Source organism: Haliaeetus leucocephalus, unplaced genomic scaffold, assembly GCF_000737465.1.
Source record: "Haliaeetus leucocephalus isolate CR32 unplaced genomic scaffold, Haliaeetus_leucocephalus-4.0 Scaffold184, whole genome shotgun sequence".
Classification (NCBI taxonomy): domain Eukaryota; kingdom Metazoa; phylum Chordata; class Aves; order Accipitriformes; family Accipitridae; genus Haliaeetus; species Haliaeetus leucocephalus.
The window spans coordinates 12966376-12983930 of NW_010972620.1; the positions used below are offsets into that span (position 1 = coordinate 12966376).

The window sequence follows — 17555 nt, forward strand, 5'->3', positions numbered from 1 at the left end:
AAAAAGAAGAGAAAACAGGAAATAGGAAGGAGGAAGGGGGGGGGGGGGGGGGGGGACGGGGGACGACGACGACAGACCAAGGACAATGAACCGAACCAAACCTGTGTTACAAAAAATTCAAATGTGAATGCTGAAGACCCAGAATTTGAAAGGTCTTGTCCAAAAGATTCACTGTACACTGAAGAATGCTCATTTAACTACATTCTGCATAAATGGAGATTTTAAGTAATCTATGCACTTCTAATCTGAAATTACCAAGGCAATACAGATTTAGTGACCAAAAGTCTACACTTCATTTCCTTTGCAAACACAGGCCATAGTTAGCCCACCAACTGGAACTGAAAATAAAATTTATTTGGTTATTTTGTTATTGCTTGAGCAGGAGGGTTGGACAAGACGACCTCCAGAGGTCCAGTCCAACCTCAACCATCTTGTGATTCTATGATTACTTTTCCGCAAGGTCCAAGCATAATGTAACTAAAATAAAACAGAATAAAACAATTTAGATACAACAATCAGATTAAAATGAAATTTAAAAAATGATACAATTAAGGAGACAAAACAAAACAAAAGAAAAAGGACACTGCAAACCAGGGAACAACTACCTGGAAAACATCAAGCCTACACATGACAAATATGAAATATAATTTGACAGCAGGACCTTAGTGCTGACTCCTTAGACCAGCACAAATATGCTTTAAAGACAAACTGCTGTTTTGTTGAATAAAAATGTTTAAATCCTTTTGATAAATACATAGTAATTTATGACATTACATTTACTCATGCTAACTTATACACAGGTTCTTCTTCAAGTTATGAAAAACAGCTAGTATTCATAAGGGTATGAGATCACCAAACAACAGTTCTAGCTTGGTTAAGTCAAAGCATAAACTTAGCATGACTCAGAGGCAATAAAAAGAACTAGAAAAGTTAGTTTACAATTAGTGTTTAAGCAACTAACAGCAGAATCAGAATTACCATTCACACTGCAAAGCACAGCAAAAGAAAAGCAGTGAAGAAAAAAAAAAAGTCCTAAATCAATACCCTGCTCTTTGGAACACTCCCAGCAACTTCCTGGCCTGATTTTTTTGGAAACAGCAATTGTTATTGGGAATGATCCAACAAATACAGACCACTGAAAGACTGTTTCAGAAGTCAGAGGTCCATTTGTTAGAGATTTTATGCATTTGACAGAACAAAAGGCAAGAGACAGCATCCCAAATAGGAGCTCCTTTAAATATCCATTTAAATGTTTTCAGTTAGGTCTAATGCTTTTTAGTAACAGAAAGACAATTCTAAAATTGAAAATCATTATTTTAGACTTTACAAATTAAAGGTGTAGGAGTATTAACAGGAATTCCTACAAAGAAACCAAAAATGCCTCTGAATAGATGTAGACATTAGCTGTGCAATGGAGAATGGCTGCAACGTATAAAAGTTGCATAACTTTCACTAGACAAAAAACACCTAAATCTTCCTTTAGTGCAATATGTGGAAACTGGATTTTCCAAGAAGTATAAAGACTAAGTATAAGCTACATGATAATTCTTTCAGTACCAATATGTAGTCACATTAGTAGAGTCAAACATTTCTGATTTGCTATCTTAATATGAACATTTCTGCTTACTGCAGTATTTTAATATTGTTAACTATGGAAGCATTTAGAAACACAGTGCTTGTGTTTGTGATAAAATATTATTTCTCTAATATTTCCCTAGAGAACATTTAGCTATCAGGTAGACACAGAATGACAAGGTACATATGTCTTAAGAAACACTGAAACAGATCAAATAGCAACTCCAGTTACTGTAAAATCAGTTCTAGCAAGTATAGAAGTATAAAATGGTAGAGAGTGAAGGAAATGTGACTTACTGACTGCCAAGACTAAGATCTATGCAGCGTGATATTAGCTTCCTAAGCTCAAGAAGTGCAAAGGACCTTTGCAAATACCTGTATTTATTAAGAGTATAATCAAACACACTGCGTAATTATTACTATACTGTAAAAAAACCAAACAAACCAAACAACCAACCACACACAGACACTTACATGCAACATTCCTCCAAGCTTTGATGTGTAACCTCGTGGTCGTTCTTTATCTTTAAATCTGAATGCCACAGCATTTAGATCCTAGGAAACAATGTAGGAAGGGTTGAAAAGCATACATTAGAGACTATTTTAAGAATAATTATTGGCTACTTATTTCCTTTTTATAACCTAAGAAAAGGAAGGAGTTTTGTTGTATCCATTTTACATTAGTTACGTACCTAACACAAAAGTTTTCATTAATATTCAAGCTGCACAAAACTCACAAGCAATTTCGGATAGTCTCACAATGTGAAGTGTTATACAAGTCTTTTAAGTCCTATTTGTAGTAAGAGATCTGGCCCATGGCTCATATATTTAAATTTCCTGATAATTTGTAAACAGACTAACTTTGATACAACCCATGCATAGTGTTCCAGTGCAATCTTCATTGTATGTTAATGAACTGAAGCCTTTCCCTCTTCCTTTTTTGTTCCTTTTGTTCAGGAAGCCAAAAGGTAAGTTTAGAGACAGAAAAAGTGTTTTTCTTTATGCCGTCTTAGCCACAGAAGTAGAACACATCATTCTTAGAATACAATGGCAAGGGTGAATTAAAGAGATCTAAGACTATAAAGCCAATGAAAAGCACCGTCCATCCTTCTGTGAAACCATGCAGAGAGTCTGGTTAATTCAACAATTCAGCTGAAAATAAACTCAAAAAAAGATTCATTTCAAACTAGTTTGCCAGGTCTTCTGACTCACCTCACAGCCTCAGGAATGCCGGGACTGATACAAGAGGAGCAAGGGAACGACACAAGGATGAGATGGGAGGATGGAACTACCTCTTTCAAATCTTGTGTTTGCTTACAATGACAGTAAAACAATTCCATTGGGACTTTTAGCAGAGGGTAAAGAGACTTCTTTTACAGGTATATGGTGTCAAAATGCAAGAAACAAAGTTAACGCATCTGCAGAATTTCTACTCTTAGACAGAAGAAACTCAACAACAGTTTTCACCAAATAAAGCCAAGATGGAACAAGAAATCTTTACCAAAGTATTTGTAGTGAACCAACGAGACTATATATATATATAAACAAAACTGGCTTTATTTCACAGTCATTGAGAAGTGCAGTACTATTTAATTCTAATAGGATACTTCACATTTTTGCTCTGTGCACACAGAACCATACAGACTTAGAAGAAGCATGAACAGTTCAGCAAAGGCTGAAGCGTACAACCAAAGTACTCCATGAAAAGTTTTAGTTCACTGCTCCAAAAGGAGAGACAAGAAACAGCAGATTAAATGTCCTACCGCCTTTACAATCTCAACATGAAAGAAGAGAGGGGTAGAAAAACAGCCACTTCAATTTCCAATTCAGTGTTACCCCTCACAGCAAATGCTTCCCCCCCGCTCCACCTCCAGTGAAGACTAAGGAAGGTTATGCAAAATCCTTGCAGACAGAGTAAGATACTTCTTCCTTCACCTCCATTATGTTATCATAAAATGTCAGCTCACAGTTCTATAAGAGCATTTCACATCTACATTAAGACAATATATTCTGAATGTACTTGTCATTTGTGTCAAGTTGCACATCTAAAATTAATAAACTTAATTACCATGTGATTATTAAAGGCTATTTCCACAGCCAAGGAATCTGTTTCTACTTATAATCCAAAAATTTGTAAAAATACAATCACCACATGTCATGTATCAATCACTGTACCTTGCACTCTTGGAAAACCCATTCTTGAGGTCCTTCGGTACGTAGTTTTTGAATATATTGAAACATGTGCAAAATAATATCTTCAACGTGCACTGGAAAGAAAAAATACTTGCTTAGTAATTCACTCAGTTCTGCACAAAGAAAAAATTCTGATGAACACAAATATGTAAGGTTTTATTTTTAATTACTCCCTGATACATCAAGATATTTAAGTACACATACAATCCTACTGGCAAAGTTAAATTCATATCTGAGAAAAACATGTTTAAGATAAGTGTGTAAATCCCCAGCTAATTCTGAGAACTGCACTGAACACGTCTTATGTTAATATACTGATTTACAATATAATTTAACTCAGGTGTAAATAGTATGATCAAGTAGCACAAACAGGTATAACAGCTTTCCTTATAAAGAAATTTACTTTAAAATATTTAATGAAATGCTTTAACATAACCTCAAATAAGATGGTTTTTTATGTTAGATGAAGTGTGCTAGCATACTGAGAGGATCTAAACACATAAGAATAGTCAGTTAATTAAAATAAATTGGCTTTCACAATTAGTCTCTTTGGACACAAACACAAACCCATCAGATGAGGAATAACATGGAATGCAGACATAGTACTTCACTTACGAAGTCCCTCCTCTGTCAAATCTACATTAATGATGAAAAACATGAAACCTCTAGCACCCTCCTTCTGTCCTCCAACAAGAGTATTTACCCATCCTATAATATAAAAAAGAAAATATATTACATAAACAAATCTGTAACAATTTATGCTACCTAGTCTTCCAGACATTGAGGGACCTGACAGTAGTCTCTAACTCAGTGACAGAACAGAGACAAGATCATTATGTCAAAGTTCATATAATTCTCTAAACAGGCGTAGATAAAGGGGAGTGCAAGAAATAATAGCTTCAGTAGTCAGAGTGCCCGTTATTTATTTACCTTTCCCCACCACAGAAACAAAAATAAAGCACAAAATGACTTACAACTCAAATTACTCAAATAGTTGGGGGCTTTAAATTTAACATACAGATGTCAATTTTAAGTGAAACGTAGCTAAGCTTTAAAAAATTGTGTAATAAATTACTTTTTAATTCTTTACCTTCAAAGGACTTACCTTTGGCTTTAAGCTCTGATAAAAGACTCCCCGGGCCTTCATGCCCAATCAGATGACCAAGGTAATGGCCAGGGTTTGATTTATAATACTTCTGAAGATCTGGTATAGGAAATGTAACATAAAGATTTCTAATGTCCTTAATGGGCACCACTTTGTAAAGTTGCTGAGGGCGAAAATAAACAAGGAGATCCATAAACAAAAGGGAACTCTCATTATTTTATTCATCTCAGGAGTACATATCATGTTCCCCTCACACACGCACATTTTATTACAAATATATCAACAAAATCTCGAAAGTAAAAGTATGTAAAACTTAGAACAACAGTTTAGCCATTCATGATGCAAACAAAAAGAGAATTAATTATCTCTCCATTGCTTACAGCTGCAATCAAATATACAACCTTTAATATAAACTATATAAAACTATGCTATACTCAGCATGGAAAGGTGGGTGGAAAATTAAGAAAGAAATATGGAACTTGACAGGGACACTAATACAGAAGTAGTGAAGTGCACAATGTATTACTGAGACATAAAAAATATCATTTAATGTATACACTCCTAATGGAAGATGTATCTCTATACATACCCGGAGATGTTCTTCCTGGAAAGGATGTTCAGGAAACTCTGGTATAGGGACATTTTTATTCTCTACTTCTGAAAATAACTTTACCACTAAGCAAGTCAGCTCATCCAAGGATTCTAGAATAAAAAAACATTAGAAAACCTTAACCATTATCTGAAGATTCTGGCAAATTTGGATTTTGTATATTCTTTGGGGGGACACATGAATTACACAGAAAAGTAGTTTTAATTGTACGATGATTATTAACTTCAGAAAGGAAATCTATATTAACACTTAAGTTTTGAACTATAAGCATCATGCTTATTAGAGGAAGGCTTCAACCATGATCACAATAAATCCTGTAAGTAGAAAAAACATCTTTAAATTTTACTGATGAATCTAAGCTGGAACTGAAGAAAAGACACATCAGATATTGAACATTTACAAAAATAAACATTCCACAAAAAGCTTAAGGGACATGCAATTACAGCTGCAAATTTTCCAGAGTGAAAGCATCTTTGCCAAAACTTGGATTTTCTTCAGCCTCAGCTCACCTCCAGTACTTCACATACACTGTGAGCCAGGGTCATCTGTCCTCAGCGCCCCAAAATTTCACACACGTCTGTGACCTGTTTAAGCACTTCTACTTTTACATCCATTCTAGTTTCAGTCCACGATTCTAGTACTCTTCAAAAACAAGAGGAAGACCATTTGAGGAAAGAATTTGATGTTGTGTGTGAATTCACCTAAACTGACCTATATTGTTATGTTGAAATACTGCCTTCAAAATACCTATCTGCTTAAAGAAAGGCATTTTGGAGCACATCTCAAAGTGAGAATAAGAAAGACTCATCCATCAAGTTTTTTAGCACATGCCTTTCAAGGGTGGATGTTGAAGAAAAAAAATGGGCATTTCTTGGATGTCTCAAACTACAACCTTAATCCTTGAAAGATTTCAAAAAGCAATCACATTGTTAGTCAAAACAATCCCAGTTAGATTTAGAAAGTGGAATCCTTCCTGCCCAACATATGCATGCTCCTACACTACACTGAGAGAATCGTGCAGGGGAAGAAAAAAAAAAATGCAAACCAAGATGGGTCACTGTATAATACAATTTTGTGAACTGCATGTAATTTTATTAAAGACCACTACTTTTTATCCACATCAGCAAAATACACATTCATTTAAGCTTTACAACTACAGTAAGGGTTTTCTTTAGGACAGATTTCCAGTTGCCAGGGTGATTCTTACTGAAAAAGTTTTTGTTAAAAAGTCTACATGTGAACTGCTGCACTAAAACTGTTCTATGATTACTCAGTGATTTTGCTTTTGATTAGATAAAAAAAAAATTTAATTTTATTATTTTAGCAAACTTTTGAATATTTATTACTATTTACTAGAGAAATTATATTCTGATTCCCTCACCGCTTTTTAGTGACATATATTTTTATTTGTTTTACATTACATACATAAAGTGGTTGGAAAATCAGAGAATTACTCGGCTGCACATAGCTTTAGACATCCATTTATTTCAGAATGCACAACAGTAGAGAGATCATGGGGGACTTGCAGTGTGCAACTCAACATATTTTTATGTTATAGAATTTCTAACTATTTGTTTATGCATTAATTAGTAGTACTGCTACATTTGTAGCAAGGTATTTCAGCAAGGAATTTATGGAATAATGCTAACAAGGTTTGTTTTCTGCAGTTTGCTTTTTATGGGCAGAGCTCCCTGAAAACAAATTAAAAAAAAAAAAAAAAAAATCAGGAAGAATGTGGAACTTGTAATTTTTCAAATTTGATGCTAGAGGCAAGCCCTCAAATAGCCAAATCAGTCATTAATATAAAGCCTTCTGGAAAGCAATTGCATAATTCTCCTGCCTGAACAAATAACAGAGTGAGAAAAGGTATGTGTCTTTTCAGGGAAAATGAGATGCAACTTTTGTCCAAATAGCACCTCACTATTACAGTGACAACTACTTATACATGACAAATAAGGGTACTTGTACAGCATTTTGTATACAAACAGACTAACAAAAAGCCTGAGAGTTACCTTTCAAAAATTTATTTATTTTATAAGATTGAAAGGAAAAATCCCAAAGATCAATGTTTCAAAGGCTCCTAATTTTTCTAAATATTGAACTATTTACAACAGCAACTCACACTGAAAGAATTCAACTGTGGAAAATGACTAGTGAAACCACCTAAATTCAGGATTTTAACAAGAATAATTTTTGTATTTTGTAGTAAAAAAATACATACGTGCAAATTGCAAAAAAATGTTGGAAAGGTAACAGATTTTAAGTATTTTCTACATTTTATTGATATTTGAAATGCAGATCTTGTCTGTCCTGGAATATTGCCTGTCCAGTAAAGAACTAGTTAAAGAAAAAAAGATGCCTGGAAACCTTGAAAACAGAGCTGTTAAATGAGGAAGAGAATTTAAATTCAATTGTTTTAAACTCTGATTAATATCTATTTAACTTCAATTAATAAATAAATATTTTCAAAGATAATAAAGGATTTTTTTTTCCTCAGGTAAAATAAAGAGAAGAAAACAAAACTGAGAAGGGGGAAGCACCTCTTTCAAATAGCAATAAAAATAAATTTACAATATTGAAAAATATTTACAAGTTGTCTTCATCACTATTACATTGTTTACTTGCAGAAAGTTTCCACTGCTACAAGGAGAATAAGCAAGGCATTTTCACACATGACATACATTAAGCCCCAGTGGTATTACCTACACACCTACTAGTAACACATCTGATACCCCACCTTTAAGACAATTAAAAAAAAAATCTAATACTTTTTAACATTCAGCTTGCAACGGTGAAAAAAAAAAAAAAACCTTTCACCATAGTCTAATCAATATGTGATGTTACAGCAGGTGACATATAATAATAAATTGAATTGAAAGGAATTAGGGAGCCTGGAACTGATCCAGTAGTAAGTGTATGCACAAAATTTGGATTCAGTTAAGAAGCATAATCCTCACTGTGTTTGCCCACTTTAAAAATCTACAAGAAAAAACGATTCATGCTCAAATATGCTATGATTGAAATTAAACAGGTACATTTTGTTAATCAGCTTCATACTCAGCATCCTGTAAACCAATAGTTGTAAAGGAAGATTTCACTTTGCTAATGAATTTTATTCCATTTACACTCACCATTGGAGCATTATTGTAAAACACCATACAAATAACAGTCTGCCAGTATATTTTCAAAAAGCAAACAGTTTTGAACACACTGTTATTAAGCTTTTAGCAAACCTATGTAAAATATCATCTTGACTGTGGAAGATTTTAAGCAGCTGGAACCTCTGTTAAGTTAATTCAGAAGGACACTGAAGTAAAGCCTTTTTATCTAAATGTTAGGTTAGGTTTATCCTTTGATAATACAGAAATTTTTGTAGTGGAAGTGTAAGTCTAAAACATGAAAACAGTATCAAAAGCCCTCCCAACCTGAAACCAGACAGGTGTCAGTCTTCATAAGACAAATATACAATGACAACAACTGGTAACTTAATAACGGATTTAAAATTTTCAGCTTATTTTTTCTATTGTAAGCTTATAAACACATAAATGTATACATTGCAAGTTGCTTTGGAGATTTCACTAAACATAAAATTATATTTGGTCAGTCTGTACAAGTTTTACTTTTTTCCTTTCCTTAGATTTTCAGACACTTGCATACACTTCATTTTCTTCAAACATAAATACATGTAGAGTCTTACTCAACCAATAGAACAAAACTCACCTCTTCCTAAGACACAAATAGCCATTAAATTTGATGAATAATAAGTAGAATGGAACTTCAATAGTTCTTGTCTTACATCTATTCCTTCTTTGGTTGGTCTGGTTTCCAGAGTGAGTTTGTTTCCTGTAACATTAAAAAAAAAAGTTAACAATATTTGATGTTTATGAATTTAGAAATCAAAAAGAAAAATTTAAATTAATAAATCTGCTTTCCTCCAGATGGATAGTAATTTTAAAAATAATTACAATCCATAATAAGTAACTGGATCGATACTGTCTCAAGCTTATCAGAGACAATAAATACTTCCACTCTCAATCTGCACGCTCCTAAAGAACTGAAGATGTTTTAGTCTTCTAAATTAATCTTTTTTATTTCAATAGGTTATTTCAAAGCAATGTAAGTAAGCCCAGGCTCTAATTCAGAAGGAGGAAAAGGTTTTCCTTTGGTACATTTGGAGTAGGTTTTACTCCCATATACACACTCCTGTCATAGGAACCACTGTGTGAAATTATCTGTGGCATTGTGTGCCGCAAATTATAGACTATTAAATGAAATAAATAATTACTAGTTTACAAACATGATTTGTAAATTGTGACTGTTCAGCTTCTGCTTCACAAACAGCTCCGCTGTAGCTGCAATAGAGGAACAGGACTAGAGAGGAAGAGAACTACAACTCTCCCTGAATAAGCCCATAACCAGAAGATACCAAACTTTCTCCATTAAGTTGTCCTCCTGTTAATTAGTGCAATCTTTACATCAACATCAAGCTTTCAATAATTTACTCTAAAGACATACTCCGCATTTATAGTCAAATCAGAACTCCTGTTTGGTAAAGGTAAAAACTTGAAACAACAGCAAAATTAGTCTACAAAGAGCACACTGAATTTTAATCAACTCCACTTCCCATTACTACATGGACACACAAAATGGTCAACAGAATCTACAGAGCAGAACTGCAAACTAATACTCTATCTGTTAACTTTTTGATCAGTAGCTCCCTCAAGCCACAGTCAGACCAGGTACAGAAGAGAACAAGGGATGAGAAGGAAAAATAAGGCAACAAAATGTAGCAGAAAAGTTGACTTATGTGTTTATCAGAAAAACAGCAAGAGAGAAAAAGACTGGGAGAGGATAGCATGCCTGCTACACATATATGCCCAGTGCATAAATCCTACAATCACAGATATAAGTTAATACAAATCAATGAGGTAAAGTTACATACATAAATAAGACAAGTATATTGTCCAGATATTTGGTGATTAGATACAAGTCTAATTACAACTGCAACAGTCAACATCATAGAGAGGCTGCCTGAAGCAACATATTGCTTTAATTTTCAAAGTTCACACGTGAGTAAAAGCAAGGATTCTTAACGACACCCAAAAAGGATAATTAGGTTATTATGTTTAAAAGATTTTGTCTATATTCGTCACCATCGGCAGACAAATGAAATGCAGAAGTTTTAGATACCCCACTGTGTTTATTCCCACAGAATCAATACACAGGTTAAAATAAAATAACATAACATAAAGCTTTAGCTCATTAACTGTGCTGTTACAGTACTGAAGTACATTAAGAGGCAACAATCAGAAGACACCTTGTAGATGTAGGAAAATGGACACTAGACAGTGCAGAAGTGCCTGGGAAAGTACTTGACACTACTGAGGGTACTGATGGAGAAGAATTACCATCATAGGTATTCATTCAGAAAGATGGGTGAAGGGTATCTGGGGACAAAATGCACATCCTAACAAGCAAACTGGAAGATTAAGGTGCATTTGTTTCTCTGGACAGACAAAGAGTAATAGAAGGTTTCCTGCCAAAACAGGCTGCACAGCAACAGGGAGTGACCTGAAGCATCAAATGGAGTCATTCCTGTGTTCTGCTAGACTAACATCATCTCAGCTGGTCAAAAGGAAACAATAAGAAGGATGCCAACTGCAATTGTCATGAAAACGATATTACTGTTGTCATCTCTTTGGGTAAATAAAAACCATCAAAGCTGGGCTTTACTTCTGCAAAATCAGATCTACAGGAAGGCTATAGGCTATAATTTAATCTCAGAATCAGAGCCTAATCTAAGAACAGGTGAGTATGGCTATTGCTAATGAATTTGAGCACATTTTGGGTATTCTCCCCATGAAAACTTTTCACGTGTCAGCTATAAAACCTTCTTAAATTGTAGAAAACTATTTCTGCAACTTCTGCTTATGTTTTCTGAGTGCTACATAAAAAATAAATGATCTCTTCAATAGCAGAGATTACAGAATGTAATTTGGATGCTTGCCTGCTTATCAATATGTAGTTCCCAAGACTTTATTTTCAAATTTACCTGTTTGAAGAATGCATTTATAGTTTCCCTGTTTCAGACAGCGTCTCTTTATTGGTGAACAGAGCAATACATGCTCTTGCAGCAGCTGGCTACCAGCCCCTCAACTATGTCCTCCATCAACAGGTGCAAAAATATTCTTCTCTTTCTTGAGACAGAGGAAGAAACCAGTCCTTAAAGCCCATTATCTGCCCTCCTATCATCCTACTGCACCAAATATTTGCATCAACTATTCATCCAGCAAACTGACCCAGCCACAAAACACATTCATGCTCAAGGATTAAACAGTGCAGTGCATGAATTAATAGCCATTACTTCAACAGTTTCAAAAATAAATTCATGTAGAAAATATGAAAAAAAAAATTTAAATTTCTGCCAAAGCATCAAACATTTGTGGTTTTGACCACAACTATGGTATCTTACTTTAATGCTTTTTAAATTGAGGTTTTGGGGTGTTTAAATTGTTGTGAAGCATTCTGTGAATAATAAAGCCTGAAAAAAACCTACAGCCATAACATTGGGATTTCTCCAAAACCGTTTTATCTGTCCAGCTACTACTGTTGTGTTTTATGCTTAAGATTTTGTTTTTATATTCTTACTCTGTTGATCTTTCTGATTTGACCTAGTCGCTGTCATCTAGTCCTAATGCAATACTAGTTAGCAAAAAGAGCATGTGGCTAAACAATTTAAACACAGTTCATTCACTTTGTTATGCACAAAGACTTAAAAGGACCAAATTATGACAAATCCAGTAATTGGAAAACAGCATTCACTGCCATAATTATCAGAATCATAAAGGATGCTTCATCACTGTACTGCAAGTCTTGGATCACACTGTTTCCTATGTTTTTGTCTAGCTCTGTTTGGGCTATGATGTGGAAAATGTGATAAAGCACCATGATAAACATGTATGGAGAGGAAAAAAAGGGAATTGTTTCAATCTGTCTTCAACAATTTTATATAAACAATAATGCTATGTATGTTACACAACTCAAATGGATGGATAATTATATTCTGACAAACCTGTTCCAAATTTACTGAAGGGATGATTGGGGTTTCCAGTAGCCTTCTCCAACTGAAACAACCTCCAGGCATCATTCATCAGATTCTTCTCATGCTCAGAATCAACAGCATTCACTTCCCTGTCTTTGCAGCTTTCGTCAAACAAAGGACACAGGAAAAACTGGGCAAATCTAAACAGAAAAATTTTAATTCAAGTCAGGAGTACTGTACATAAATGGTAACAGAAAAGTTTGAAGCTTGGTACCTCCTGAAAACTGCTGAATATATTATTTTTTAATGCAGAACTTATAAATTCTGTAACAGTTTTGACACCGATTCACTGTATTTCTCAAGTTCTTTATCTATAAACACAGATAACATATTCATTGTATAAGGTACTACAAGGATCAAGGACCTTGCATCGTAATTCATACACTCAGAATTTCTACTGTTTTGAAGTTTAGCTGCAAGAGGCTCTTAATCTCACAAATCAAATCAGTCTTGTCAGACATCCAGGGAAAATCCAAAGGGAAAAATCCACTCTTTACCTCACTGACTACACACCTTTCAATTTCTGTCCCCTCCCACAAAAGGCAGAGATTTCAGTGAGTTCCTTTTACTAAAGGCATCCTAATATATTTCTAGACTTCATCTTTCTTTTGATATCAATGAAATAAGGATCCTATGGGAAGCATAGTATTTCATTATACAATCAGAGTATTTGCATAATGCATAAGTTCATGATCATATTCTGTGCCCTACCTTTCCAAAAATATTCAGTGTAAACACAACTTTTGAACTTCAAAAATTCTGCCTCAGTTAAGAACTCTGCTAGCTGAAAAAATCTGAGCAAAACTTTTGAACTGAAAAATATCTGGTATCATTTTTAACAAGAGATAATGCTCTCAACTCTTTCTTTAATATCATAATGATTATCAAAAAAACTTTTACACAATTGCAAATAGCGCTTATATAACAAAAAATGAAATATAAAAAAATGTGTTTACCTGTCTAGTGCACCTTCTAGATGTTCATGTGACACATCAAAGTAATAGTTGGTATGTTCTCCACTCGTGAAAGCATTTGAGCTCCCAGCATGCTCACTAAGAAATTGGCTATACTCATTCTCTTTTGGATATTTCTTGGTTCCCAGGAACAGCATATGCTCACAAAAATGACTAAGCCCAGCAATGTTGGGGGGATCAGACAAGGATCCTGCAGGAAGAAAAATTTCATGTAACCATTCATAAAAAGTAATACTAAAATGTTAAGTCTTTTAAAGTGCTTTATATTACAGTATGTTTCCTTCTGGCAATTATATAAATTCTGTAGATGCAAGTAGACACTTGTGCAGCTATCGTTAACTAAACCAAATCTTTAAAAAAAAAAATAATTTAGAATGAGTAACTGAACCAATTAGTGTCTCACATTGCTTCTCCAGATCAGCCTGCATTGCCTTATAGAGACAATTTTTCAATTCAATCCCATGACTCATAATCTGTAAAGACGCAGCAGATCACAATGTTCTGACTTCTATACCTTGACTTTAATAACTGCACTGTGTTAAAAGGCAGCAAATGCCAACCACAATTAAGGAGGTATTTATCCTGTGGTTTATAGGACGAGCGATAACCTGTAATTGCCTGAACATAAGCAGCTATTGATGACCAGCTAGGAGGTGTGAAGGCAGAAAGGTTAAAAGACAATAATTACGTGCAAGAATGGAAGCCAGAAACATGGAAGTTTGAGTCTAGTAGTCCTGCTTTAGAGTATGCAACAATGCGCAATGGGAGAGTAGAGATGAAAGCAACAGATACATCTCCTCCAGTACATGTGCAGGAACTGGATGACTGGCTATTACTGTCATAGTACCTAACAAAAACACATTTGGGATCCTCTGAACTAATGATTTGTGACAGCCATCTCCATAATAAAAAAAGGCCAGAAGTTTTCAAAGTTACTCTACTACTTCTGTCCTAACACCAATAGCAGCAAGAGCTCCCAACTACAAACATGGCAAGAGGATGCTTAGGTAATGAGTAAGGATGTTTAGGTAATGTATACGTGCGTCATACTTTCCAAGCAACTGAGAAACTACACAAGCTTAAGAAATACCTCAGATATAAGAAAAGGTTTCCATTATTCCAAAGAGTCAAAGTAACCACCTTCCCCTTCTATTTCCAGTATTTCTGTTAGGACACTTAAGCATCATTGGAGTTAGGGAATGCCTCTCCAACTCCTCCAGCACTACAGCATTTTCTCACCTCTAGACATCAACAACTTAACATGAAAAAAAAAAAAGTATGACATGACAAATGGAGCCATCTGAAATAATTGCACTCATACCCGCCCCTTTTCTGCTTACAAAAGATCTTTCATAACACAAAACTTAATGGTTAAAAGAAGTCTTTCTACTGACTGAGCTACGCTTGAGTAAACACAGAGTACAATAAGAGAATTTAATTAGCGCTAATAATTTTCAACTTGATGTGTCAAAGAATTAAACAAACTCTAAATTACAATAAAAGGCTAGGCTGCCAACTGGATACCACTCCTGTCATTTTATTTGCAATTAGATATCAAAACTTAAAGCATTTTTATTAATGTCGTAATGAATACAACATGCTTTAAATACCTATGTGCACATCAAGCGCTGCTGAAGACTTATCTGTGGTGGGGTCACTAATGAGAAGAGCTTTAATGCCATTTGCCAATTCCAGTCCACGATATTCTCGTTTATCCTCAGGCGATTTGATAATTTCATTTGTTATTCTCTTAATAGCTGGATTGTTCATTTTGTTGTTTGTGTCTTTCTGAAACCTTAAAGAAAGAAGAAATTTCACTTACTATTTTTACTTAAAATAATTTTTTTACTTTTACTTTCACTTACTTATTTTTACTTACTGCTAATATTTTAATATTATGTTCGAGAATATTGGGCAATAGTGACAGCAAGAAATTTAGTTCTGTGCAAAACTCATAGAACTGGCCTACAAATATAGTTCAGATCCTGAGAGATACTGCTGTTAAAACAAAACAAAAAAAACCCACAGAAGACCAAAGAACATGATAAAACTGTAGATCACTATTGAATGTTTCAAGTTTCATACTAATGGTAATTTAAAAAAATAACTTAGTAAAGAAATATCATCCTCTTATTCAATTACGATAAAAATTAAACAAAATTAAGCATACATTGCTGTCAAGTATACATTCAGGCTTCAGGAAAGTATTTCATGTGTCTGAATTCATCGTTATAGTATGAATGTTGTAACTTTGCAATTGTTGGATAAACAAAATTTTACTAATAAACAACTGGATTTGTACACTCAAGCAAGAAAGGGTGACACCATTTACAATGTTGCCATAAAAATACAAACACACTGCAGAACTGCTGTCATAAACAGGAATAGACTGTCTCACATGTTTAAACTTCTACTGTTAGTTTAACAGACATGCTATGAGACATGCTTCTTTAATGGGACAATTTTGAAATGCTAAGAAACTAAGCGTGATTCTGAAATTATAAACTCTGGTTATTCCATTTTTTTTTAAATGTCAAGTGAAAAGATGAGACATTCAGACTTGGGTGTTTGGGGAGGCAGAGTGGAACCACTTGGCTGCATGTTAAAAAAAAAACAAAACAAAAAAACCCCACACCAACACAAAAAAAACCAAACAGACCACACACACACAAAAAACCAAACCCCAGAAAAGGGGAATCAGATAGCTATGCTCTGAGCCAATCACGTGGTGTATTACTGTATGTAACAGCCACTGAATTCTAACCCTGTTTTACAGGGAGGGTTTTAGAATGGGGCCTGTTAATATAGAATACTGTCATGGTTTAACCCCAGCCAGCAACTAAGCACCACACAGCCACTCACTCACTTCCCCTCCACCCAATGGGATAGGGGAGAGAATCAGAAGAAAAAAGGTAAAACTCTTGGGCTGAGATAAGAACACTTTAATAGAACAGAAAAGAAGAAACTAATAATGATAATAATAACAATAATAAAATTACAATAATAATAATAATAAAAAAAGGATTGGAATATACAAAACAAGTGATGCACAATGCAATTTCTCACCACTCACTGACCGATGCCCAGTTAGTTCCCGAGCAGCGATCCCCCCGCTGGCCAACTCCCCCCAGTTTATATACTGGGCATGACATCACATGGTATGGAATACCCCTTTGGCCAGTTTGGGTCAGCTGCCCTGGTTGTGTCCCCTCCCAGCTTCTTGTGCCCCTCCAGCCTTCTTGCTGGCTGGGCATGAGAAGCTGAAAAATCCTTAACTAAGTCTAAACACAACTTAACAACAACTGAAAACATCAGTATGTTATCAACATTCTTCTCATACTGAATCCAAGACATAACACTATACCAGCTACTAGGAAGAAAATTAACTCTACTGCTGATGAAACCAGGACAAATACCAACCAAACTCAATTTTTTCCTGTGGTGAAATGCTGCTTGCCATATTGCCAAGTAACTTACTACATAAGCTTCATTAGTCATTACTGAACTAATTTCACTTACAAAGAAAACCAGATCCAAGCCTAACTCCCCACCACAACACATACACAGAGGCATGAGAAATTTTGTGTGATCCTGTTGGTATCACATAGATAACAAGGTGTTTCACAGTATTTACTTTTTCATTTTCAGGTTGTATGGTTCAAGGAACTTCATCCAAGTTTTAAGACTACGTACAAGCTTTAAGACTGTATAGGATGTGGAACATCCAAGGACTGCACAGTTCTCAACATACTTATTGTTTCAGGTCTTCAATGATGACATTTTAAATAACTCTCCAGCTAGCAAATCAACTGCATACTCAATGTTACCAGATACACAACAAAAAACTTCAGAAAACAAAATCTGATTATATATTTTATTTACAGTTTAAAATTACAAATGAAAAAGGGAGTTCGCTAATAAAATCTCCTTCCTAAAATACTGTATCATTCTCAAAATGGGAAGCAGTTCTGCGAGCTACTGTCCCTCTGGATTATC

The 17555-nt window shown here is 34.6% G+C and overlaps 1 protein-coding gene across 6 annotated transcripts in view; it reads right to left on the reverse strand.

Annotated features, from left to right (window-relative positions):
- Positions 1-15350, reverse strand: part of IDE (insulin-degrading enzyme) — a 58995-nt gene extending 43645 nt beyond the window's left edge. For 4 of the 6 annotated variants that reach the window (XM_010564918.1, XM_010564917.1, XM_010564922.1 and 1 more), the window contains exons 1-9: positions 15170-15350; positions 13542-13749; positions 12556-12725; positions 9204-9326; positions 5463-5575; positions 4874-5036; positions 4384-4476; positions 3751-3842; positions 2050-2130 (exon numbers count right to left, since the gene is read on the reverse strand). In XM_010564918.1, the coding sequence (XP_010563220.1) occupies positions 2050-2130; positions 3751-3842; positions 4384-4476; positions 4874-5036; positions 5463-5575; positions 9204-9326; positions 12556-12725; positions 13542-13749; positions 15170-15329 (1203 nt within the window). In that variant the 5' untranslated portion in view covers positions 15330-15350. Of the gene's footprint in view, positions 1-2049; positions 2131-3750; positions 3843-4383; positions 4477-4873; positions 5037-5462; positions 5576-9203; positions 9327-12555; positions 12726-13098; positions 13161-13541; positions 13750-14649; positions 14815-15169 lie in introns of those variants that run through there. The other 2 variants (XM_010564919.1, XM_010564920.1) reach the window with 2 other exon arrangements.
- Positions 15351-17555: the final 2205 nt, after the last annotated feature.